The following is a 23055-nucleotide window of genomic DNA, read 5'->3' as shown; positions in this document are numbered from 1 at the left end:
TGCGCCGGTCCCGTGCGGCCGCCGCGCAGCCATTGGCTGTCGGGCCCGGGGCCGCTCTGTGCCGCCCCTCGCCATTGGCCGCGGCCGCCGCTGCCGCCGTCAGCGCGGCGGCCATTGGCGGCGGCGGCAGCATGGCGGGCACGGGCGGCTCCTGGCGGGTAAGCGGGCGCGGGGCCGGGATCGGGATCGGGATCGGGAGGGTGGCGGGACTCGGTCCAGCCCGGTGGGACTCCATTCAGCCCGGCCATGTCCGTCCGCAGCCGCCCCGTTCGTGCGAGGATTACTGGGGGGAGTGGAAGCATTGCCGCGGGCTGCGCCACGCCTTCCACCACTACTACGCGCACGGGGAGCTGCCGGAGTGCGGCCGCTGGCGGGAGGACTACGAGGCCTGCCGCGCCTGGGAGAGGGACCGCGCCGCCGCCGCGCAGGTACCGGCCCCGGCCCCGCTCCTGGCCTGCCTGGGGCTCTGTAGGCCGGGGCTGCTGGGACTGAAACCCCCCAGCCCCGGTGTTGGGGAGGGTTTGGAAATGCAGGCGCCGGAGGTGGGTCGGGTTGTCTTAAAATCCAGTGACGGATCCAGGGAGTATTTTCCGTTTTCACCTGTAAACGCTCTTGATTTCTGTTACTCGGACATTTCCTTCCTAAAAGGGAAATCCACCACGTTACAGGGAAAAGGCATTCCGGGGGTGCCTGGAAATGCCCTGGCTGCAGCCCCGCGGACACTGGGGCACACGAGCCCTGCGGCGCAGGCTCCAGCCTAACTCCTCCCTCCCTCCAGCCAGGACAGCTTCTGGCCAGGAGGGTTCCACGGCAGTGCGAGTTTCCTTCATAACTTAGGAGCCAGAGGCAAAATATAAATATGATTTAGTTAAAAACTTGTATTCTGGCTTACTTAGATAACATTTAGCACTTCTGCATAAGCATAATAAATTTTTATTTCTTCATTTATCTTAAATGTTCACAGCAGGAAATCAGCTCAGTATGACTGGAACATCCAAAACTATTATTGATTTTTTTTTTCCCCTGTATTTCAGGAAGCTTTGTGCAAGAGTGAAAGAGCACGAGTTATGGAGAAACAGAAATATGCTCCAGTGTGGAAGCTCAGGAAGAGCCCACCACCTGACTGGTATCTACCACTTGACCACGACAAATCAAATTAACAAGACTGTTTTCTGTGTTTGGTCAGTAACATAATACACAATTCACAATTATGCTTTTTTTTTCCTTCCACATCATCTTGAAGTTATTCAACTGTAGCTCTGCCCTACAATACTTTAGCACTCACTCAAAAATTCTGAAATTTTATTTAAACACTGAATATTTTTAAAGGGACATTTGAGGTGCTTAATTTGGTTGTGGTCTTTTACTGTTGATTTACATAGCAGGATTTCATTTCAGCAGGCACCTTCCAAATTAATGCATACATGCTCTAGCTCTGAGGGCCTCTTGCCCTACCAGCTGGCATTGAGCACTTCTGGAACAAGGCGCTCACCCCAGGCCTGCCAAATGGGGAAAAACACCCAGCTGGGACTCTTCCTTGCTGGCTCAGGACAATCCCAAATGCTGGGCATTTAAAGACATTTCCTAGAATCAGGGTTGTGGTGGTTGAAGAGCTTCTCACCTGTGGGCTGCACACCCTGTATGGAACTCCTCTCCAGTGGTGGTGTGTGTTGTGGCAATGTTCAGAACTACTAAAAAATAAAGGTTTAAACGAATGTAGAGAGATCTGTTTTTTATTAGGGCAAACCCACAGAAATGTAGTTACAACAGTGAGATGGCAATATAAGAAAATAAAAAAAAAGTGGCTTTGCCACTATGTAAGGTGGTGTAGCTTTACTAGGTGTGTTATTACCTGGATTGTCATTAAAACACAGAGATACTTCATTTATTTTTTTACAGTCACATCCTGCAGTGTTGTAACCTGCAGGAAAATGTGTTTATTACTCCATTCTTTCTTCCTTCAGTCAGCTGAGCACCTCCTGGCAGCCGATGCAGGAGCTCCCCTGTCACTGTGTGTACACCTTGGTGATGTCAACGCACTTCCCCTCGGGGGGATCATAGCCAGGAAGGGGAGGGGTGTAAGTGGGTCCCTCCCTCTCGAAGGGGAAGAGTCTCTCGTCCCTCAGGATTGCTGCCTGGTACAGCTCCTCGGATTCCAGCTGCAGCTCCTTCAGTGCCTCCTGCTGAGATTCTACAAGGGCCTTAATTGCTTTCTTTTCTGCCTCATCTTGTTTCTGCTTAAACAAACACCACTTCTTCAAAAGTAAAACTCTTCTTTCAGACTCCTCAGGAGAAAGATCGGGAAGACTTCGCTCCCTGATGAAGAGAAGGGTTACACTGTAATGGAGAAACAGCCTGACTCCAAAGACCAAACAAAATGCCAAAACCAAAAATCCCACCACCAGGCAAAAACCTCCCACCAAACATATAGAATACAATGAATTCACTAGTAACTTAGTCAGTCTGTGAGGTCTTCCAGTCACTCTAACAGGAAATGCACTGTTTTTCATTATTTTTAGCAAGAACAAATAATATTTCCTGTCCACATTTTTGTCCTGATGGAGGTGGGTAAGGTTTTGTACCAAGGCTGGCACTGTGTTGCAGTTGTGCAGAAGAAGAAATGCACTGTGAGTGCAGGTGCATGGTCAAAGGCAGACCTACTGACCTGTTGCTCTCTGTGTACTTCAGTGGTGTTATAAAATCCTCAATTGGAATCAGTTCTGGGGCAGCTCTTTCCAACTTTTTAAGCTTTTTCTTCATACGCTCCTTCTGTGCTTGCTCTTTCTTCACATCCACTTTCTTTTTCTTCTTTGGTTGTGCTCTACAAGGGAAATAGTACCAGCAACTTTCACATTCTTTTCCATTGTTTAATTTGTCCCTGACACAAGTTCCAGGCATTAGCTTTATTCAAGTAATGTAATTTCCAGGAGCCAGTGACGTGTCTGCTGAGATTTTCTGCAGAGAGAACTGTAACTGCCTGGGAAAAGCAATTTTGTGCTGAACATCAGGATGACCTGAGGAAGTTCCACAAAAAATTGAATTACAGTTGTTTTATCAGTTGTTGGCTTATGTTGGGAAGGACTTTAAACCTCATGTGGTTTTAACCCCCTGCCATGGGCAGGGAAACCGTTCACTAGACCAGGTTGCTCCAAGCCCTATCCAACCTGGCCTTGAACAAATATTCCTGTTATTTCACATTAAAGAAGACTTCAAGTGGTTTTATACATGCTTCTGAAATTTCTGCATTTGGAGCCAAGTTCAGGCTGTAGATATTGTCTTCATGCAGATCCAAGTTATCATTGCACACTCCACAAATGACCCTCATTCCTGCCTGGCAGACTGAACCAATAACATTTATGGTGTGAAACAGTCCCTCTCCTAAGAGCTAACTGGGTATTTTAAATCAAACTGCATCAAAACAAAACACAAACACTGAAATATGGCACAGAAATACACATGGGCTGCCTCTGCCTTCACAGCAAAGCATTTCTGGTTCAGCCAGGCTTTCACTGGTGTTGCCCAGCAGGGAATTCGGGTGCACTGCATAAATCCCAACATTTCCAGCTGTGGTTGTGCTACCCACAAGCACAAAGTGGTAACTGTATCACCTCTGAACTCTCCAGGAGCAGTTCCCAACTGCTCTGGCATATAGAGACCTAAACATGTTCAGTTATAGGTTAAATATGGACTTGGGAAAATTTGTGTTCCCCCAATGGATGAGAACACTTCTGTGTAACTCCAAGATAGCTGCACTCACCTCACAGGGAGGGATGTCCTGAGCCCCAGCAGTGAGCTCTGCCAGTGACTGCCTCGGAGCGGGACCCTCTGGGGCAGCCAGGAGCTGCAGGAGGAAAAGCAACATAAGGCATGAGGAAGAACTGACTCTGGTGTCCTTGGTTGTGCACAAGAGCTGTTTGTTATTCTCATTTTACAGTGATGAGATTTGAACCATCTTTGGCCACTTCATTCATGGCAGGACACAGCGTTTGCCTAGAGATGACCTCAAACTCTTGGGCTAGGTAACTGGTCCCAAATATGGACAGGTCAGCGTGAGCCCATCAGGGTACCGTGGGGCGAAAGAGGTACAATTTTTGGATAGGTTACAGCAGCTTTATTTTTAAGCTCTGACAATGACCCCTCTGAGGACCTGGTATGGGAGAGGTCAGACCACCGCCGTTCAGATTAGGAGGGCGATGCCGACTGTCTTATCTCAGCGGCTGTCACGGGAGGAAGAACCGGCCCAGGTGCCAAGGCACCGACTTCTCCAGGTGCGGGGGCCCAGCCCGAGATCAGCCCCAGGAATGGGCGGGAACGGACTGGGCAGGCACTGCGGCTAAGGGGCGCTTCCCGAGCTCCCTCCCCGCGGTCCTGGGGCAGAGCGGCCGCAGGCCCGGTCCCGGAGCGCGGCCCCAGCCCTACCTGAGCCGGGCCCCGCGGAGCCCCCGCGCCGCCGCCGCCACCGCCCACATGGCCCCGCGCTGCGCCGCGCCCCCGCCGGCCGCGCTCCGACCCCGCGTTCCCCGTTCCGGAGCACAAACGTTCCGGCGGGCGCCCTACGCGGTGCTCCTGTCCCGCCGGCACCGCTAGGCTCCGCCCGGCAGGGGGCGCCCGCCCGCGCTGTAGGGCGGGCGGCGCCTGGCGGGGAACGGCGGGGTCGGGGGCGCTGTTTCCCGCCGGGCCGGTTAGGCTGTTGCCAGGCGCCGAGTTCCGGCGGTGCCGGATCGCCGGCGGCGCCGGGCGGGGGATGCGGCGGGGCGGCGGCGGCACCGGGACATGGAGCGGCGCTGAGGCGGCTCGGGCCGGCCGGGGGCGCGGGCACTGCGGCGCCGGGCGCGGGCCCATGGTGGCCGGCCGCCGCTGAGCGCCGCGGCCGCGGAGGCAGCCCGGGCGGAGCCGCCCTGGGGTCCCGAGGGCGGAGGCCGGCGGGGGCCCCGGGCGGGGAACAATGAAGCTGCTGAAGCCGACCTGGGTCAACCACAATGGTGAGGGCCGGCCGGGCAGCAGGTGCCGCGGGCCGGCCGGGCAGCAGGTGCCGCGGGCCGGCCGGGCAGGTGCGGCGGGGGAACGGGCGTGCGGCACACGCGGGGGGCGCGGGGCGGGCGGAGCCTCGGGCCGCTGCCGGGCGCTCCCCGGGCGGCCGCGGGGGCCGGAGCCCCGTCGCCCCGGGAACGGCGGGTGCGGGCGGGGGCAGCGGCAGCAACAAGTCCGCGCCCGCGCCGTGCCGGCGGACGGGAGCGGAGCGGAGCCGGGTCTCTGGAGCCGGGCGGGTTCCCGAGGGCGGCGTGGGGACACCTCGTCCCCCGGAGGAGGATGGAGGGGACCCGGCCCGCCGGGCACGGCGCGTTCGCTGGGGACAGCCCGGCACAGCCGCTCCTGGGCTCTGCGAGGACGGCTGCGGGCTCCGAGGGAACGCTGAGCTGATTCCGCCGGCCGGGCACGGCCCGGGGCCGCTCCGTGCTGGTGAAAGTGCGGAGAGATAGTTTGAATGGAGTACAGCCCGTGCAGAAGAGAGAAGGAGTTTCGTGCGGAGGTCCCGTCGGGATGAGTGCCTAGGCGGGATGAGTCGGTACCCAGTGCACTGCACTGACCACCCGGCTCTCACATTGCTGACACAAGAACAGTATTAAAAATTCTCAAATGCACTGAGCTGTGTTCTCCACGGAGGGAAAAGTTTCTTCCAGCCGTTCTTTCAAAACAACTCCCTGAATTTATATAGTGTCCTGTGTGCCAGTCCTCTGGTGATGTTGAAGTGATGTGTGAGCTAAAAGAGCTCAGAGTGAAGTGTCGATATTGACAGAAGGCTTTGTGCTTTCCTTGTGTGGCAAATACAGGACAGTACCAGAATTTATGTCATTACACTGCTTAGGATGAATTTCCCGATTAATACCTGTACTGTTCCTTGTGAAGCAGTGAGAAGAAACCTAACACAAAGAGCTCACTTCTGTTTGTGCAAGTTTTGCCCTCAGATTCATGGGTACAGCTTTATTTCAACTGCAAATTTTATACTTTGTCAACATATAAATGTCATTAGCTGGGCTCATGTAGCTGATTGGTATCTAGAGTAAAACTAAGACCAGGTTTTTCAAGCTGGAAAAGTGTGTTTTGAGTTAAAAACCCCAGGTAGAACTTTACAGCTGCCTTTCTGCATGTGTTGTGTTCTTTGTGTTCATGCTGCGAATGTTGATAACAATTTAAGCCTCAAGTTGCCATTCGTGTGCATCTTTACTTGGCCTGCTCTCTCGGGACTCTATAGGCAGCAGATGGACTCAGCCTTGTAACCAAAGGTTGTACAGAACTGAAGAAAATGTGGAAGTGCTTTATTTGAGATGTTTTTTACACTTCTGCTTGGTTACTCTAAACAAATGTAGCATTTACATCTTCATCTCTGTAACTTCTTTCCTTAGTTTTTTAATGGGTGCACCTTTTGCTGTGGGTATGTATTTGAAATCTGTAGCATTTTAGAACACATCCAACCATTGCAGAACACAGGCTTCAGCCAAGCAGGGCTTCATTTGTAGAGCCCTGTGATGATGGATAATGCACTACACAGGGACTTGATGGTCCTGAATTTTACACCCATTTCTGCCACTGACCTGTTGGGATGAGTTTGGCCAAGGCACTTCATCATCATTTCACCACTTGCAAAACAGATATTTGCCACCAGCTCCATTTGTGCGGTGCTCTCAGGGCTGCAGAGGTGTGCAGGACTGTGAGACAGTCACACATTGCTGTCCTTGGGGCAGGGAGTGCAGGATAAAAACCGGAGAGTTTAGTCAGCCTCTTGTAACGAGCCCGGGTTCCAGATCCTCCAGGCATTGCTGCCTGTCAGGAGTCTCCATCACTCCTCATGGGCCTTCCTCTTGGCTCTGAATCCTCTCCAGAAACAGGGTGAAGAGAATTCACACTCTGTGTGCTGGAGACTCTGTGATAATTCTTATTCCTTTGATTTCTGCACAGGCACACGGGGCTGCCTCACTGCCCTCGCTTGTGAGCGACTCCTGATAGCAGGGCTGCTCTTCCACACACCAGATCAGCTGCTGTAGTTCAGCCTCTTCCCACTCAGTTTTGGGAGTTTTGTTTTACTGAATGGACTAGAATGATGCTTCCAGGCATACATTCTCCAGGAGATAATAGACACTAGAAGTGAGTGTTGTAGCCAGGAAATCCAGCACACCTGGGAATTGTGTGCTGCACAGCTGAGATGCTGCGTGCTTACCATAAAAGCACTTCAGCACATTTTGGCTCTACAGGATTTTGCCTTGGAGTTCTTAAAGTCACTTTTTCTGAGTGCTTATTGGAATTATTTCTTGCTCAGATGCATTTTCTATAAGCTTTTAATGCACTTAATGTGGGTTTATTAGATTTTGCATGAAATTCTCCTTATTGTGTGTTCTTCTCTTCCATGTGTCTTTGACTTAGAGTGAGGAAGAATATTCAAAAGTGCAGTCTAATGGTGGGGATGAGAGCAGATGTCTGTGAGATACAAGTGGTGGGATTGGTTTCTCTTTCCCAGTGTTGCATTCAGTACCTCTGTACAGATGCATCATGCATCCAGCAGCTGCCTGTACATACTCAGCACTCAGGGTTTTGAGAGCCCAGGTGCTTAACTCAGGCAGGCAAACACTGATCTCTGTGGGAAAGGAAGTCCCTTGCTGTTCCAAGAAACCCTTGCAAGCCCCAAGGTGCTGCTCATGTATAACAGCTTGTGGAAACTGGAGCCTGCTGTTGTTTAAATATAGGCATGGAGTTTATCTCTCCAAGCTGTAATGGTGGAATGTAAATATTTGAATTGATTTGTGAGTCACGTTGAATGTTATATATTAGATGGGCTGGAAGCAAATTGAATAGAAATTAATTCATTTTGAGGTGGAAATTCACCTAAAACAGTTCTTATGTTTAATTGATTATTGTATAAAGTTAAGCAACAAACAAAAATGATGCAATGTTTAAAATTGCTTTTATTCTTCACTGGTGTATTTTTTTTTAAGATGGGACCTGCTCCTTGGGTTTCAATTATCTTACTTAGATCTTTTTGTTCCAAGCTTGTTTCATTATCAGTATTTCTTTAAGTGCATAATGCATATTTGGGTTCTTTAAACAAATAAGCCCACAGGACATCTGGTATATCATAAGGTGTTCTGTTTTTAATGAACCTGATTTGCCTCCTCCTGCAATGTGATTCTGGGAGTTTCAATAATTTAAGCTTATCTTTTTTTAGAAATTATTGCAAGAGGTCAGAATGTCTTAAAACACACTGTGTTAGATTTTAGTGCTGCTGCTTAAATATCACATTTTGTTTTGGTACATCATTGCTGTTGGGAAACTCAGCAGATCTCAATTAGGAGCATGGGAAAGCTTCAGTCACTTTGAAGCAGGGCCCTTGTGCCTTTTGGCTTGTTTCAACAGGAACTAACAACATAATCTGATAAAGACATGGACCTGGGGAAGAAGATGATTGCTATCAAATCATGGCTGCTTCTTCGTTATTTTGAGAAATTGAAGGAAGTGAAGAAAAACCCAGAATCTGTGCTCAAATTGTAAACCACAAGTAGTATGGAACAATTCTTACACTTTAACCTGTTAGGGTTATCCAGCACTGTAGATGGCATTCTCTTGACAGTGGTACCTTGGAGGAAAGAGCACCCTGGCAATGCTCTCTGTCCTGTGACCACTTCATCTGTTCTTTGCTTTTTTCTTTTTTTTTTTTTTTTCTTCTTTTTTTTAAATTAGTAATTGGACTTTGGGTACTGGGCAGGTCATTGTGTATCATTAGTTACCTGTGGAATAAGATCCTGGATCACAGTTGAGCTGTTTAGGAAACTTTGTTGTCCAGGGCTTCATTTGTTACTGCTGCCTTTCCTGGGTGCAAAGTCCATACCCTCTTTAAACTTCATGTATAAAATAATGCCCTGTGACTGACAACTTTCACTGAGGTCTGTATTTTTAGGATTATAACCATTTGTGAAAATCTCAGTGCTTATTTGATTGAACCCCAAATTTATGCTAGGAAAAACCTGAAAAGAAAACGTTTCCCTGCTGTGTAAATATATGGATAGTTTGTGTTTGAACACGTGGTCATCAGTGCCAGTTCCCATTCATGTCATAAAATGGAGGAGAACTGAAAGTGGCTTGGAGTGATCAGAATGATCAGAAGTGTGACATTCTTGGTACAAGGAACAGATGAGTAGAGCAGGACTCTTTGGGCAGGGAGATCATTGGGCTGGGGGCATGATGAACACACTTGTGAATAGCAGAAAAGGGATCAGTGTTGAGTGATTTTTGTTCCCTGTCCTTCTCTACAAGAATTAATTGTGTTAAAGTAACAAATAGCTGGTGCAGATCCTCAGAGTAGGTGGTTCCTCACAGAGTGCATGGCTGAGCAGTGGATCTCTGTGTAGGGTTTGTTGAATTATGGGTCTGAGAAATTGCTCATTGGCTTTATAGAAGAAAGTCCATTGAGGGCCCCTGTTTCAAGAAGTCAGAACTGTAATTTATTTGGAGCTGGAAGATTATTTCAGGAAGAAGCATTGTGTGCTTACCATTGCACAGATCCTTAGGGACTTAACTAGTGCTGGTTTCTGAGCACAGGGTACTGGGCTTGGTGGACATTTTGCCTCGTGTGGCTAATTTTAAGCATTTATGGAGAATTTGTAGCTAAGTTACCTCTGACTCCTTAAGCAAAGTAATTTGCTGGGTTTCTTCAACCCCATTTGTGGATCTGTGAAAAATCTTTGCCCAGGAGAAGGGAGAGAGCTGATGTTACTCCTCCTGCAGAGTTGTGGTCTTAAGGCAGAAATTGGAGAGGCTGTGGTGGTTTTAGACATATAGAAAAGGAAAGGAAAATTATATAATGTCAATAATTTTTGCAAAGCAATGAGCACAATGACAATTTTTTGGAATATGTAGCATATCTGATTATGCCTGAATAGTAGTGGTGGAGGTGGCTAGGTTGCTGTTCTTTCTGATTTGCTGGGAAAGTTTTCTTTTGGTGCAAATGATACAGATGCAAAATGAGCCGGGTTATTAGAATTCTAAGGTCTTTGATGGCTGGCTTCCTACTCTCCTCTACACATCTAATGGCAAATAACAGAGTATATGAGCTCTTCTTGCCCAAGATTTGATGCAAATTGAAAATGTCACCTCTTCCCCCTCTAAGGTCTCCAGAGTGGCCTTTTCAGTAAGTTCAGTGGGCTCAACTATTCCAAATGATGCACTGGTTTAATATAAGGGAAATTCCACGTTTTGGAAAGGGTAAAATAAATGTTTGTTTCTTGTTTGTGCTTCTCTAAATATTCAGCTTAGCCCTGAATGTTGCGTTTGACTTAATTGAATAAAAGCAAGAATCAGGCATAACAAGCTGAAGAAAAACCTCAGCTCATGTGTGTCTCTGCTCATGTGTGCTATGTGGTCTGAAGGACTTGGAAGGAATGTAAGTTGAGTGCCATCTTTCTGTGCTTAAGGTTTTTACTTGGCTGCCTGTGAAAATTTTAAGGGAAGTCACATGTCAGAGCTGCAGTATATCCAAATAATAAATCCAAATAAAACAAACCTTAAAACAAGTCAACATAAAGGATACAAAAGTCAAAATGAAGCCAAATGTGTCTCTCTCAAAAAGAAATAGTGGGTATTTGGATTTTATTAGGAATTTAGTGTCAAGGTTTCAGTTGCTACAGTTGCACATAAAAGTTGCTGTTGGATAAGATCTCCAGGTTTTATCATTTATGTCTTAACATCTCATGAAGATACAGCACAAGATTGACACTCATGGGAAATTTATCAAGTAATCTTGGTGTGTGGGTACTGGTACTTCTGGCTGTTTTGATAAATAGCCTTATTTTGTAGTGGCATATATGTGATCTTGCTTGCAGAGGCATTCCAGTTTGAACGAGTTGGAAGTGCTGCCAGAAATTCTTTGGATGTGGAAATCGCACGCGCGTTCTTTCACACAGCCCTTAGTGGTGGCTCTTTGAGCATCACTGAAAGGCAGGAAGCTGCTGCTCCCCTCTTCCTTTTCCTCTGCAAAGGTTAAAACAACTGTGAACATATAGAGAGTGGATGTGAGCCAGTGGTTGGAGCAGAGCAGGTTGGAAGTGAGGCCTTTCTGGTTTCCAAAGCTGTTCCCCAGCTGTGTTGTTACAGAGTTTACATTATAGTAAAATGATTAGCATTCTTCTGAAAGATGTAGCATATGGAGAATTGAAGGATTTAAGAGTAATACTATTGTTGGTTAGTCCTTCTCTTTCTATATGGAAGCCTTAAAATCAAAACTTGTCTTTGGGTAGAAGAGTTTCATTGAGAGAATTGAAATTTGAGACAGGTAATTGTGTGACCAACAGATGCAGCCTGAGATTGGGAAGGATTTAAAAAAAACAAAAACAGAAACCAAAAGAAGACTTGCTTCAGGTCATCAGCTAATGAACTGTAGAAACCTGGAAGAAATTCCATTCTCAAATACAGTTTTGCCTTGTTGGCACTTGCTTTGAGGTATTACTTTGCTTTGAGGTATTTGGCATATCCTGCTGGAATAAGTGTCCCTGGTTATCTCTGGTTTTTGTGGCATGATAACTTCCTTACAGGCTTTTAATAGGCTGCCATTTCTGTCAGCAAGCTGCTCTCAGCTCCTGTAGTCAGCTGGAATTCTTACAACTTGAGCCTTTAGAAGAAGAAAGTCACTTGCCAGCCAGAAGAGTTTTGGTGGTTCTGGTGTTACTGCATTCCCTCGAATGTAACACGATTCACTGTGTCGCTGTTTGTTCTCTAATTCCAGGAAAGCCAATATTTTCAGTGGACATTCACCCAGATGGGACCAAGTTTGCAACAGGAGGACAAGGTAGGTCTGTGTACTGGTAGAAGGTAGAATTTTGGGTAATAATAATAATAATAATAATAATAATAATCTGGTGCCTTCACAGCACTTGAATTGGTTTGACCCTTTTAAAAAGACATCACTTTTATCTCTAAGAAACAGATAAATTTGTAAGCTATGAAAATGCATCCGGAAGTGCTCCTGCTCCTGCAGAAGGCAGGGTTTCATGTTCTGATGTCCTCACCCCCTTGGATGTCATTGAGATAGTGGCTGGTATCAGTGATTGAGTCGTGGCCATATGGGCCAAATTTCCTTTAATTTGAAGAGGAACTGGATGTGCAGTTGAGCTTTTTCAGTTGCTAAATAGTAGAGCTATTGGAACAGAAAATTCCAATTATATAAATAGAATAGCTTAAGAAATAAATGCAAAAATATTATTTGGTTCACAATAGTGAGTAATTTTATGTTGGCTACAATAATTGCAATTTAGTATTTGAATATGTATATTTTCTCTTTTAAAATACAATGTTATTACAAGTAGTTGTCCTTACAGTTGGTATCAGTTGTGTACAGTATGATTTTTGTTCAAGGCTGTATAAATTTATTTTTAATAGCTCCAAGAAAAATAAAGCACTTCTGATTTAGTCTAATTATATCAAAGTGGCGTCTGTATTCAGATGTTTCCAAAGTCCCCACTGCAGTAATGCCTACATTTTCACATCTGTTCTGGAACTGAGATTTGATTTTGAAAAGCTTTTTGGGGTGTATTTAGAAGGGGGAGCTTTTTGATCTCTTACAGGTCAGGATTCTGGCAAAGTTGTGATCTGGAATATGGCTCCTGTGCTGAAAGAAGAAGATGAAAAGAATGAAAATATCCCCAAGATGCTTTGTCAGATGGACAATCACTTAGGTAACAAAGCTGCTTGGTTGGGTTTTTTCATTGCTGACTATTGGTAATTTGCCTAAGCCTAAGATTTGCATGCCTGTAATTGCAAAAATAATGCCTGTCCAATGGTGAAGAATCAATAAAACACAGCAGAGTGGTCTCATTTGGTTGTATATTTGCAAGATATTTAGGAGAAAATGCTGTTAAAGTGTGAGGGAATGTGCCGGGGACTAAGATACCTTTGGAAATCTCCTCCCTATAAGCTTTTTTCAGCTGTGGCCATAAAGTATTTGATAATGCACATTCTGAGAAACTGTAGAGCTCTGGAGGAAAGGACAGGAGAAGAAGTAAGTGTAAAAGATACATCATATGAAGTTTTTTGTTATAGTTATAAATTATTACATTTATTCCATTATAAATCATTGCATTTGGAATTAGTAGGGTCACCTGACAAGTTGTCCCTTCTTAATCCCACTTATTTACTGCTCTCTTAATCCCACTTTATTTACTGTAATAAGTTTCCTTCATTAGAGGAATATTAATCTTTCTTCCTTCAAGCCTCTTTTGGTGAAGCATTTTTAGATAAGGGATAGAGTTTTCTAAGTAAGAAATTCCTCAGCTGCTACTGAAAGATAAGTACCAATTCATTTATCTAAAGCGGACAGAGTAACTGCTTTGAGTGGGAAAAGCCCACTTAAATCCTAAATGTCTCCTGGCAAGTTTTGCTTATTTGTAATATAAATCCTGTCTGCAGTCCAGAACCTGTTATTCACATATTTCATCTTGCAAACTTTCTTTTGTGCATTTCAGCTTGTGTGAACTGTGTGCGATGGTCAAACAATGGCGTTTACTTGGCTTCGGGGGGAGATGACAAGCTGATTATGGTGTGGAAACGAGCTGCGTAAGCATCCTTCTTCCTTCAGCTCTGTATTGCATTTCAGGGAGGTGACTCTGTGACATCTCAGCGCCTCCTCCCTGTGCTGCCCTTTGCTAAGCTCAGTGCTCCACCTGGTGTGGAAGGAGCTGAAAGCTGGGACACCACAGTGGTGTTGGGGATGTGGCCCACTGTCCTTTGGGCTCGAGGGTGCCTGCCTGGGCAGTCTCTCTCCTCTGGAGGAGCTGAGACATTTGCTTCTGTCCTTGAAGAAAACTTCCTGGTGAGACTTGAAGAGTCACCTTAAGTGTTACCATTTTATGCTATCTATAGAAATTCTACATTTTATTGAAGCTAATTTTTTAATAATTGGAATTACTCTCTCTACAAAAAACGCTTTTTTTCCCCTTCTGTATTGTAGGAATAACTGACTATAAAATATAAGTGCAGCTGATTTTCTTTAAAAAAAGTGAAGAGCTTGTGGTGGTTCTTCTTACAACTGTTTCTATTTTAATTAGGTACATTGGACCTAGCACTGTGTTTGGTTCTAGTAGCAAACTTACTAATGTTGAGCAGTGGAGGTGTGTGTCGATTCTCAGAAGCCATTCAGGGGGTAAGTTTCAAGGTGTTGAATGAACATAATTTGCATGTATTTGGAAAAAATTGCTTTTCAGCATCATGTTTTCTTGTTTGAAATATGTATTTGGTGGCAAGTCAGTAATTAATTTTAAGAGCAACAATGAAAATTAAAAATAAATAGTTTTTAATGAAATACAATTTTCATGCAAGTAACTTCTGGCAAGTATGGCATGTAGGAGAAAAATTACCAACTAAGAAACTTAGATTTTGCTATTGTCTAGCTTAAAAGTGAATCTGAATAAAGGAAGCTAAACTGTGTCTTTTAATTAAATGTTCACACTAGCAGCAAATAATCTGATTGGCAAAAGACCATATTTTTGTAAACCAAAGAATGTCAGTGTTTATTTAGAAGAAAAATATCTAAAGAACAATGCAAAATTTGAATAAATAAATAATTTCAAATGCATTTTGCATCTGCTGACATGAGCTGTGCTTAAAATCAAGATGGCAATCACTTTGATCACTCCACATGGAGCAAAGTGAGTGCATTGTTATAGCTTCTGTTACTTCTTCATTCAAAACAAGACTAAGTTCTTTGTGCAAGCATTAGTACTTCCTACAATTACTAAACATTGCATTCTTTCCCTTTTGTTTTTTTTTTCTTGACCCCTATTGAACGTTGGAAGTTGGGGAGATTCACTCCCAGTGAGTGTTGCTTTCTTACCTTCCACTTTAGTGAGGTGATAATCATTTCTCAGGGATAGCAAAATATTGCTACTGAGAACACAAGTTCTTTGTAAAAATACTCATTGATTTTCTGATTACCATCAATCTCTTAAATGGAAACTTCCTTTTCTCAAACAGATGTGATGGATGTAGCATGGTCTCCACATGATGCCTGGCTGGCATCCTGTAGTGTTGATAACACTGTTGTCATCTGGAATGCTGTCAAATTCCCAGGTGAGAGCTCTAAAGATGTGCCAGCACCTAAAGCTTTGTGACTAAGTCTTCCCTCCTTGGGTGTCTTTCACTGACTCTTCAGATCTCTAGGAGGGATTGGGTTGTCTGTCTTCTGGAGTGACACACCTGCAGTTGGCAGGTCAAGGTTTGGATGGCAGTGAGCAGGGGATTCCACCCTGCTGCAGACAACAGCTGCATTCAGTTTGTGCTGTTGATTTTACATGAAAGTCATGATTGCCTGTGTTTATTTACAGGCCATTTATTTTAAGCTGGCTCCCAGTACCAGAGTTTTTAGACTTTGAAGCTAATGTGCACCCTCTCAGCCTCTCCTCCCACAGGCTGATAAGCAAGAGTGGGACTGAAAGTAGGTTACCAGGTCTGCCAGCCTTGTATGTCTGTTGAGTCACAACTTTGACTTGGTTCACACTTGCTGCACAAAGCTGGATTAGTTGTGATAATCTTTGGGTGTGGAGGAAAGGGTGAATGTTTAACTGAAATTCAAGTGCTGTTTTCCACAGCTTGAAAGTGCTACTCTGAAGCACTGGGACTCTGCTGCTCTGACCTGTCTTCTTATGAGTTTTGCACCACTTACTCTGACAGAACTCTCCTTACCATTTCTTTTATATCAGTTTTTTCCTAAGAACAGGTTCCAATTTGGTTGATATGTTGTTTCTACACTAAAGGAGGTTATACTTAATACACTGTTCCAAAAAGATGTTTCAAATTTTCTCAACACTCTGCCCTGAAGGAGATAGCAGTAACTACTCTCTATTCTCAATTTTTGTGTGCACAGAAATTCTTGCCACTTTGAAGGGGCATTCTGGCTTGGTGAAAGGGCTGACCTGGGATCCTGTTGGGAAATACATTGCCTCTCAGGCTGATGATCGAAGCTTGAAGGTGTGGCGGACCATGGACTGGCAGCTGGAAACCAGCATCACAAAGCCCTTTGATGAGGTACTTCACAATGTGTGACTGTTCAAAGTGAATTCCCCTAGAATGAATGAAAACTGGAAGAATAGCTTGGATTCTGCACGAACATGAATTAATTGAACAGTGCTGAATCAAATAAAGCTCTCAGATAGCAGCTACAAAAGAGGGGGAAAAAGAATTACTTTCTCATAAAAATATGAGACTCTCATTGTCATTTGTTATTGTGGATGTCGAAAGTTTACATGGGTTATGGAAACAATTAAGTAAACTTCTGAAAATACAGTGGTTATTCTGGGGAAGTGTTTGCACACTGATCTCAATAGTCTGACATTCTTCCCTTGGCCACTATCAGAAATGAGGTCAGTACTTAGGAGGGATCTTGGGTCCCTCATCATAGGGCTGTTAGGTGGTGACTTTGATGAAAAGATCAAGTTCCTGGGGACAGAAGCTGGTGCTTGGTGAGTGCAGTGTTCTGCAGTGATCTGAGGATATTGTGATTAGTGCAGTTGCTCTTTGTAATAGACCTTGTCTGCTTCAACTCACGTGGGAGCTGCTGGGGCAAGCTGGTGTCTCATCATTAGTGGTTGCTGTGTTGCAGCCCTGTTACTAACTAGGACTGCAATAAATACTGAGGAAACAGTATCCAAAAAGATGTAACATTTGTCTTTCCCTTAGAATAGTTCTCTGAGTTCCTTTCCTCCCCCTTTTGATAGGGTTTCTTAAGTTACACTACATCACCTGTGTAAACACGGCCAAATGCTGAGAATTGTGTGTGAGGTCATTCTTTTATACTCTCAGGATACTTACTTTGTAATCATATTCCCTAAATCTGAAACTTAAATAGTTTGTATTACAACCCCTTTGTTTGCCAAACACTTTTAAAGCTCTGGTATGGTTTTTTTTTTGTCAGTGTGGAGGGACAACTCATGTGTTGCGCCTTAGCTGGTCACCTGATGGTCACTATCTTGTTTCTGCTCATGCCATGAATAATTCTGGACCCACTGCTCAGATCATTGAGAGGGATGGATGGAAAACCAACATGGATTTTGTAGGGCACCGGAAGGCAGTTACAGTAGTGGTGAGTGAGTGATAGAAATTTATCCCCAAAGTTAAAACCTGTTGCTTTTTGATAATTTTATGTATAAATGGGACAAGAAGTGAAGATGGATGTCAAGATTAGTAAAGCAAATGCATGGTAGTGATTAAAAAAATGTCAGCTTTGCATGTTGGAAGCAATCAGGTGGCTGTTGTGATAAGAGAGCTGGATGTAGATGAACGAGACAAAGGGGAATACAGGAGCATGTTAAGAATGTCAAATTTCAGCTTTGTTGGCTGTTCAGTGACTTGATGAAAATGATTTAGGTTTCTAGTGGGCTTCTGATCCCTACTAAAATTAATATTGTTTGCCTTTTCTGTGAAGGCATTCAGAAAACCCCTTAAGAAAGCCTCTGCAGCTTTTGTCAGTGCTCTTATAGAGTCTGGTTCAGAACTTTATTTCTATGAAATGTTGTTTTTTCACTCTTAAGTGGAAAATTTGCTTAGAAAGCAGATCTACTGCTGAAATGTAATTACTGTGATAAAACTTGGGCATCTCATTTGTTCAGAAATTCAATCCAAAAATCTTCAAAAAGAAACAAAAGAATGGGAGCTCCACCAAGTCAAGTTGTCCCTACTGCTGTTGTGCTGTCGGTAGCAAGGATCGATCTCTGTCTGTCTGGGTAAGTGATTTCTTTGCTGCCTTTGAACTAACGTGGTCATTGGATAACTTGGGGGTTTAGCACAAAGGTCACATGTACAGCATTAGGTCTTATATTTAGTATCATGTTTAGGGGTTTTTTTGTCTCTGTTGTTACAGGTTTAGTTGGGTGGTAAGGAAGTGGATTGATATTAGTTCATTTCTCTAGAGGCAAGAGCAGTTAAAGCCAGTGGCAGAGTGTGCCCGGGTAAGGGGGAGCAGCTGTTAGGGGATAAAACATTTTACTCCAGTTAATAAATGCAACCTTATTTTCATCCTTTTACTTGTCTTCTGTCCTTGTCAAGGAAAGGGTTGTGAAAGTGAATGAGCTTTTTAAGTATTTTTTCAAGTTTTTGATATCTGGTTTGGGTTTTACTTTAAAATCTACACTAAAATTTTTATTCTGGCTAAGAGAAAAGTAGCTATTTTCACATTTTTTAAATGCAACTGGAAAATACAGGGAATCAATTTAACTGATTTGTAAAGCTTTCTGATGAGAACTTGTGCCAGAACCCACCAATTGCTAACTGCAATCTACTATTTATAGCTTCCAGTGTGATATTTATCCATCAATCTCTGGGTGCATAACTAAATCTGTTTCTGGTAATGCTACCAGTGCATACCCATATCAAAGTATCACTCAGTATATTTTACTTTCTATTTATATTATGAAGATTTCATTTGGAGTGGCTGTTGAGGTTACAGAAGGTAGTACAGAGATGCAGTTATAGGTTGTCTTTGCCCTGAGGAGCTTAATAAACATACAGAGCACAGAGCTATGGAAGCATAAATAACTACTGAAGATGACAGTGACACTGCATCTGTGAACCTGTGAGCATAAAACTTCCTTGACCTTATCAACCTCTGCTTCATTTCAGTTGTACTATACACTTAGAAATATCAAGTCTGTTGGGTTGACATTAAAGAGCTTAGAATGTCTAATTTAGAGCAGGTTATTGGAGTTTTCATATTCAGTTCTTTATTACTAAGCTGATTCTTAGGTGCAGAGGAATCCTCTTTAAGAGTTATTGTGAATCAAATTCCCTTTGCTCTTGATGGGTTTCACTTTCTCAGACAAGTAGTCTGAGTGAGGACATGGAAACCTAATCTGTTTTCTGTCTTCTTGTGCTGGCAGTTTGCAGCACCCTTATCTCAGTACAGCTTAGAATAGAAGCTGTCTTTTGCATCTGTGGAATTGCTTTTGGAGTGGCAAGAGAGTGTTTTAAGACTGTGGTGCAAAGGCAAAGTTGAGAAATTCAGTCTGTGTTTCAGAAAGGAGAATTGAATGTCAGCTGTTCTTCTCCAGAGGTTTTCTGCCCCAGCAGTGGAACAGGTGTCTTGGTGCTTCAGATGCACCACCAGGCACGCAGCTCTTTCCTGGCCAGATTTTGTCTGGTGCATATTGTAAGGCTCTGGGAGAGTGTTGATGTGGTACTATCTGTGGTAGTGTAGAACTTCTACATTTCTGAGTGTTGTTTCTTGTTTTCTTAAGCTCACGTGTCTGAAGCGACCTTTAGTTGTCATACATGAGCTGTTTGACAAGTCAATCATGGACATCTCCTGGTAAGTTGATTTCTGCTGTTTGTAATGGAAGCCAAAGCATTGCTATCAACTTTGGGTGTACTAATTAGCTGGAAATGCCTTAAAACAGTACAGGTTGTGGTTGTTGGAACACAAGTAGTTGGTTCCTGAAGGTTTTGTTTCTGCTGCAGCATCTTTGGTAGCGTATGAACAAATAGCACATGGCCACTTGAGATTATTAACTGAACAAATAGGAATGTATTTAGAGCAAGGCACAGTAAAAATAGCTGTGGAATGAGTTTCTACTTGTTACCATTCTCTGACATAGGTTGGCTTAATTCTATCACTTCCTCACTTCTGAAATTCTCCCTTAATAGTTACAACAATCTCTTGGTGGGTTTATACTGGGAATTTTAAAGCTTCCTGGTTTCTATGTGCCATGTGGATTTGCCTTGAAGCTCAGTGAACTACAAAAAAAAGCTTTCAAAACCAAAACATTTTTCTTTCATTAAGAGATTAAGGCTAGAAAGCCAGAAAGTGGAATATTTCATGGGAAGTGCTGCTATTGTTATAGTACAATAGCTTTGAATAGTTCTGTTTTCCTGTAGTGTTTTTTATTTCTCCATCTGCAATTTGCACATTTTTCATGGCATGAAGTCATTGGGGGTAATAGCTGGTTAACATTTTGTAGTCTGTGAGGAAATGGTTTTGTGGGGTATTTGAGAGACAAAGGATCATCAGGCAGCTTGGTATTTTATATCCTGTTTACAAATTGAAGCAGATGGATAAAATGTCAATAAAATGGAGTATTCCCAGAAATGTGCTCCATTCTGAAAACAGACTTAGTAAATTCTGAGAAACCTGGTACTATTATATTGTTATAGCTATATAATTTCTGGTTTAGAATTTTAGACTTGGATCCATCAATATAATATCTCTGAGGGATTATGTTTTCACAGAACAATTGCTTGGATCCAGAGGTCAATGGGAGCTCAGCAATTTTCTCTGCAAAGCAAACAGAAAACTTTCAACATGAGTTTACTGTTTTCTGTTTTGGAGTACTGTTGGTGTACTTTGTTTCATGGTGCTGAGGCTGATTTCTGGATGTGATGCTATCAGGGCACCAGCTGCCCCAAAAATAGGGGTTCCCAAATGCCTGCAGCTGTGGTACTTGTAATAGATTTTTAATAACTTGGTTAGGACTTTGGAGTTGGGCCAGCTTTCCTTTCCTCTTCCCTTCTGTGTAACAATTCATCTGTAAGCCACTGTGTCACTGTCTCTGTCAGCTCTGTACTTAAAAGTGTCTGAGGGAGAAGTCAAAATTCAAGTGTTTTTTCAAATGTGCAATAATAGGTTACATATGCAAGATTATCATTTTATTAAGATAGATAGTTTCTCCTCTCTCTTTTTGCTAAGAAAACCTGACCTCCAAAAGAGGGTTACTATGTATCCCCACAAATAAACACGTGTGCAGTTTGCTTAAAAACCCAAATAATTGAACAGTAACAAAATCAAACCTGTGCTCTTGCCTAGTACCAAGATTTTTTGGCCTGCTTGTCAGCTGAGGGACCATTTCTTCACCCACTTCCATTAGCACGAAAATTTTGCTCATCTATTGAAGAAAATGCATTTACAGTTTTCTCTCACTGTTCATTGTGAACACTACTCAGGTTTACCCCTTCAGGAAAGCTTTCATGGTGCTGCTCATGCCATGGGCAGATTATTGTCCTAGTGCCACCATCCTTGTGCAGTCTGCAGAGGAGCATTGGCACAGGGACTCTGCTGCCTGTCATCCTGTCTCCTCACTGTCCCACTTCTTTGGTTCCATGAGTTACTGCAGTGATAATAAATCTTAAGCTGAGATTTTTATTGAAGAATCCATCAGATTTTATTGAACAGTCCATCATCTTTGCTTGAATGAAAGAGATTAAAAACAAAGTTGGACCTTTATTTCCCTCAGGACCCTTAATGGACTTGGTATCCTGGTGTGTTCCATGGATGGATCAGTGGCATTTTTGGACTTTTCCCAGGATGAACTTGGGGATCCACTCAGTGAGGAGGAAAAGGTACAGTAAGCACTCGGAGAACCTTTGATCATATTTCAGGGATGTATTGATTCAATTAAAATACTGGCCTGTTTATAGAAGTATGTAGTAACTGATTTCCATATTACAGACAATATGTTGCTCTTGTCTGCTTTACAAATCATTAAAAAAGAGTAGCCAAGTCAATGTGTGGTATTAGTTTCTGTTCTGGAAAGAAAGAATTTGGAAAACATCCACTTGCTTACCCATCATTATACATCTGAAGTAATTATTTGGCCAAGGAAACAAGAAGTGAGTGCTTCAAAGCACTATGAAATTACTCTTTCACTTGCATATATGCAAGTCTTTTAAAACTGATTGCTCTTGGCTGTTTTTCCTCTCATTGCTATTAGCAACTAGAGCTTTGAATTTCATTTATTTTACATATTGATTTAGTGTTAGTTGAAAACACAAAGAAAAAAATCTGGTGTCAAAATGCTACAGGGGGCATTTTATGGATTCCTTTAGATTTGTGTGATTCCCTTGTATTACAATCAGTGATGTCATGGTCACTCACATCTTTATTGCTCCCAGAGCAACATTCACCAGTCCACCTATGGCAAAAGCCTGGCTATCATGACTGAAGCTCAGTTGTCCACCACCATTATTGAGAACCCAGAGATGCTCAAGTACCAGCAGAGGCAGCAGCAGCAGGGGGATCAGAAGAATGCCTCAATTCGGGAAGGCTCTGGGAATTCCACAGCTCCCAAAGTGGCAAGCATGGTTAATGGGGAGAGTCTGGAGGACATCAGAAAGGTAGGTGCTCTTGGGCACTGTCAAATACTGAGTCACTAAATACCAAACTGTAAGGAAAGAACCAGTTTCTGTGCCCTTCTTTGTGTTGAATGGCACCTTTCAGGCTGTGTATGGCCCAGCTGATCAACATAGTGGGTCATGTACTGGGACTTGTTGAAAAGTTGAATGCTTTTAAGCAGAAGGCAGGCTATGTGAAAGCAGGCTTGTGGATATTTCTGTGATGGGTGAAAAATTCTTGGTGTGCAGAAAGGAAACCAAGAGTAACTAGTGACAGAGAAGATGTTGAACTGTGTTTCAGTTTCTCAATTACAGAGATTGAAAGAGTTCTTTAGTTCTGTCCTAAACATAGAACACAATTTTTAATTAAAGATTTGATATGCTTAATGTTTTAGACTTGATTCTAAAGTGGAGAGCAGATTACATTCTCCACAAATGCTTTTCTACAGATGGATAGGTTGAAAATTGGAAAATTGTTTGTATTTATGGGAAAAAGTCTTTGCTAACAGATTTTTAATTGAGACACCTCTTCTAATATATCTATTTTTGTCAGTTTGGAAAAAAAATTAAAATAGCATTTCCTATTTATCAGAAATTATGACAAAATGTATTTCTCAACAGAATCTCTTAAAAAAACAAGTGGAAACACGAACAGCAGATGGTCGGAGAAGGATCACACCTCTCTGCATAGCTCAACTGGACACTGGGTATGTTTGGAAGTAATCCATAAAATCCTTCTTACCTTCTTATATGTTTGTTTGGTTGGTTTTTCCCTGTTCCAGGCTTGGCATTCCATCTTAGGGCATCATAAAGCACTTACTGGAAATAAGTATGTATTCTTATGAAATACAGTTTCAACCAGTGTTCTTTGGCCATAAGGTCTCACTTCTAATAAATCAGGCTAATTCTCATTATTTACAGTTATAG

The 23055-nt window shown here is 43.4% G+C and overlaps 3 protein-coding genes across 7 annotated transcripts in view; 2 read left to right on the top strand and 1 right to left on the bottom strand.

Moving 5' to 3' along the window:
- Positions 1-59: 59 nt before the first annotated feature.
- C19H22orf39 (chromosome 19 C22orf39 homolog) lies at positions 60-1715 on the top strand. The gene is made up of 3 exons (XM_059863190.1): positions 60-158; positions 261-428; positions 1035-1715. Exons 1-3 carry the CDS (start codon positions 132-134, stop codon positions 1158-1160), a joined length of 321 nt encoding a protein of 106 aa, XP_059719173.1. The 5' UTR covers positions 60-131; the 3' UTR covers positions 1161-1715.
- A 2-nt stretch (positions 1716-1717) lies between these two features.
- Positions 1718-4491, bottom strand: MRPL40 (mitochondrial ribosomal protein L40). Its single transcript, XM_059863189.1, has 4 exons — positions 4420-4491; positions 3758-3841; positions 2666-2821; positions 1718-2316 (listed from the first exon to the last, which is right to left on the bottom strand). Exons 1-4 carry the CDS (start codon positions 4467-4469, stop codon positions 2007-2009), a joined length of 600 nt encoding a protein of 199 aa, XP_059719172.1. The 5' UTR covers positions 4470-4491; the 3' UTR covers positions 1718-2006.
- Positions 4492-4830: 339 nt separating this feature from the next.
- Positions 4831-23055, top strand: part of LOC132336118 (protein HIRA) — a 32508-nt gene continuing 14283 nt past the window's right edge. For 2 of the 5 annotated variants that reach the window (XM_059863269.1, XM_059863268.1), the window contains exons 1-13: positions 4831-4982; positions 11768-11830; positions 12606-12716; positions 13503-13593; positions 14085-14179; positions 15010-15105; positions 15899-16059; positions 16946-17113; positions 17640-17753; positions 19263-19333; positions 21252-21357; positions 21910-22131; positions 22750-22835. In XM_059863269.1, the coding sequence (XP_059719252.1) occupies positions 4946-4982; positions 11768-11830; positions 12606-12716; positions 13503-13593; positions 14085-14179; positions 15010-15105; positions 15899-16059; positions 16946-17113; positions 17640-17753; positions 19263-19333; positions 21252-21357; positions 21910-22131; positions 22750-22835 (1421 nt within the window). In that variant the 5' untranslated portion in view covers positions 4831-4945. Of the gene's footprint in view, positions 5052-11767; positions 11831-12605; positions 12717-13502; positions 13594-14084; positions 14180-15009; positions 15106-15898; positions 16060-16945; positions 17114-17639; positions 17754-19262; positions 19334-21251; positions 21358-21909; positions 22132-22749; positions 22836-23055 lie in introns of all 5 variants that reach the window. The other 3 variants (XM_059863270.1, XM_059863266.1, XM_059863267.1) reach the window with 3 other exon arrangements.

This window comes from Haemorhous mexicanus, chromosome 19 (assembly GCF_027477595.1).
Source record: "Haemorhous mexicanus isolate bHaeMex1 chromosome 19, bHaeMex1.pri, whole genome shotgun sequence".
Taxonomy (NCBI): Eukaryota; Metazoa; Chordata; class Aves; order Passeriformes; family Fringillidae; genus Haemorhous; species Haemorhous mexicanus.
Note: the sequence above shows the minus strand (reverse complement) of the source record. Positions and strands in the feature narration are given on the sequence as shown.

Coding starts and splice junctions, on each gene's coding strand:
- MRPL40 (XM_059863189.1), bottom strand. CDS start 4,469: ATGTGGGCGGTGGCGGCGGCGGCGCGGGGGCTCCGCGGGGCCCGGCTC. Junction 3,842..4,419: donor CTCCGCGGGGCCCGGCTCAG/GTAGGGCTGGGG, acceptor TTCCTCCTGCAG/CTCCTGGCTGCCCCAGAGGG. Junction 2,317..2,665: donor AAGTACACAGAGAGCAACAG/GTCAGTAGGTCT, acceptor TCTCTTCATCAG/GGAGCGAAGTCTTCCCGATC.
- C19H22orf39 (XM_059863190.1), top strand. CDS start 132: ATGGCGGGCACGGGCGGCTCCTGGCGG. Junction 159..260: donor GCACGGGCGGCTCCTGGCGG/GTAAGCGGGCGC, acceptor GTCCGTCCGCAG/CCGCCCCGTTCGTGCGAGGA. Junction 429..1,034: donor ACCGCGCCGCCGCCGCGCAG/GTACCGGCCCCG, acceptor CCTGTATTTCAG/GAAGCTTTGTGCAAGAGTGA.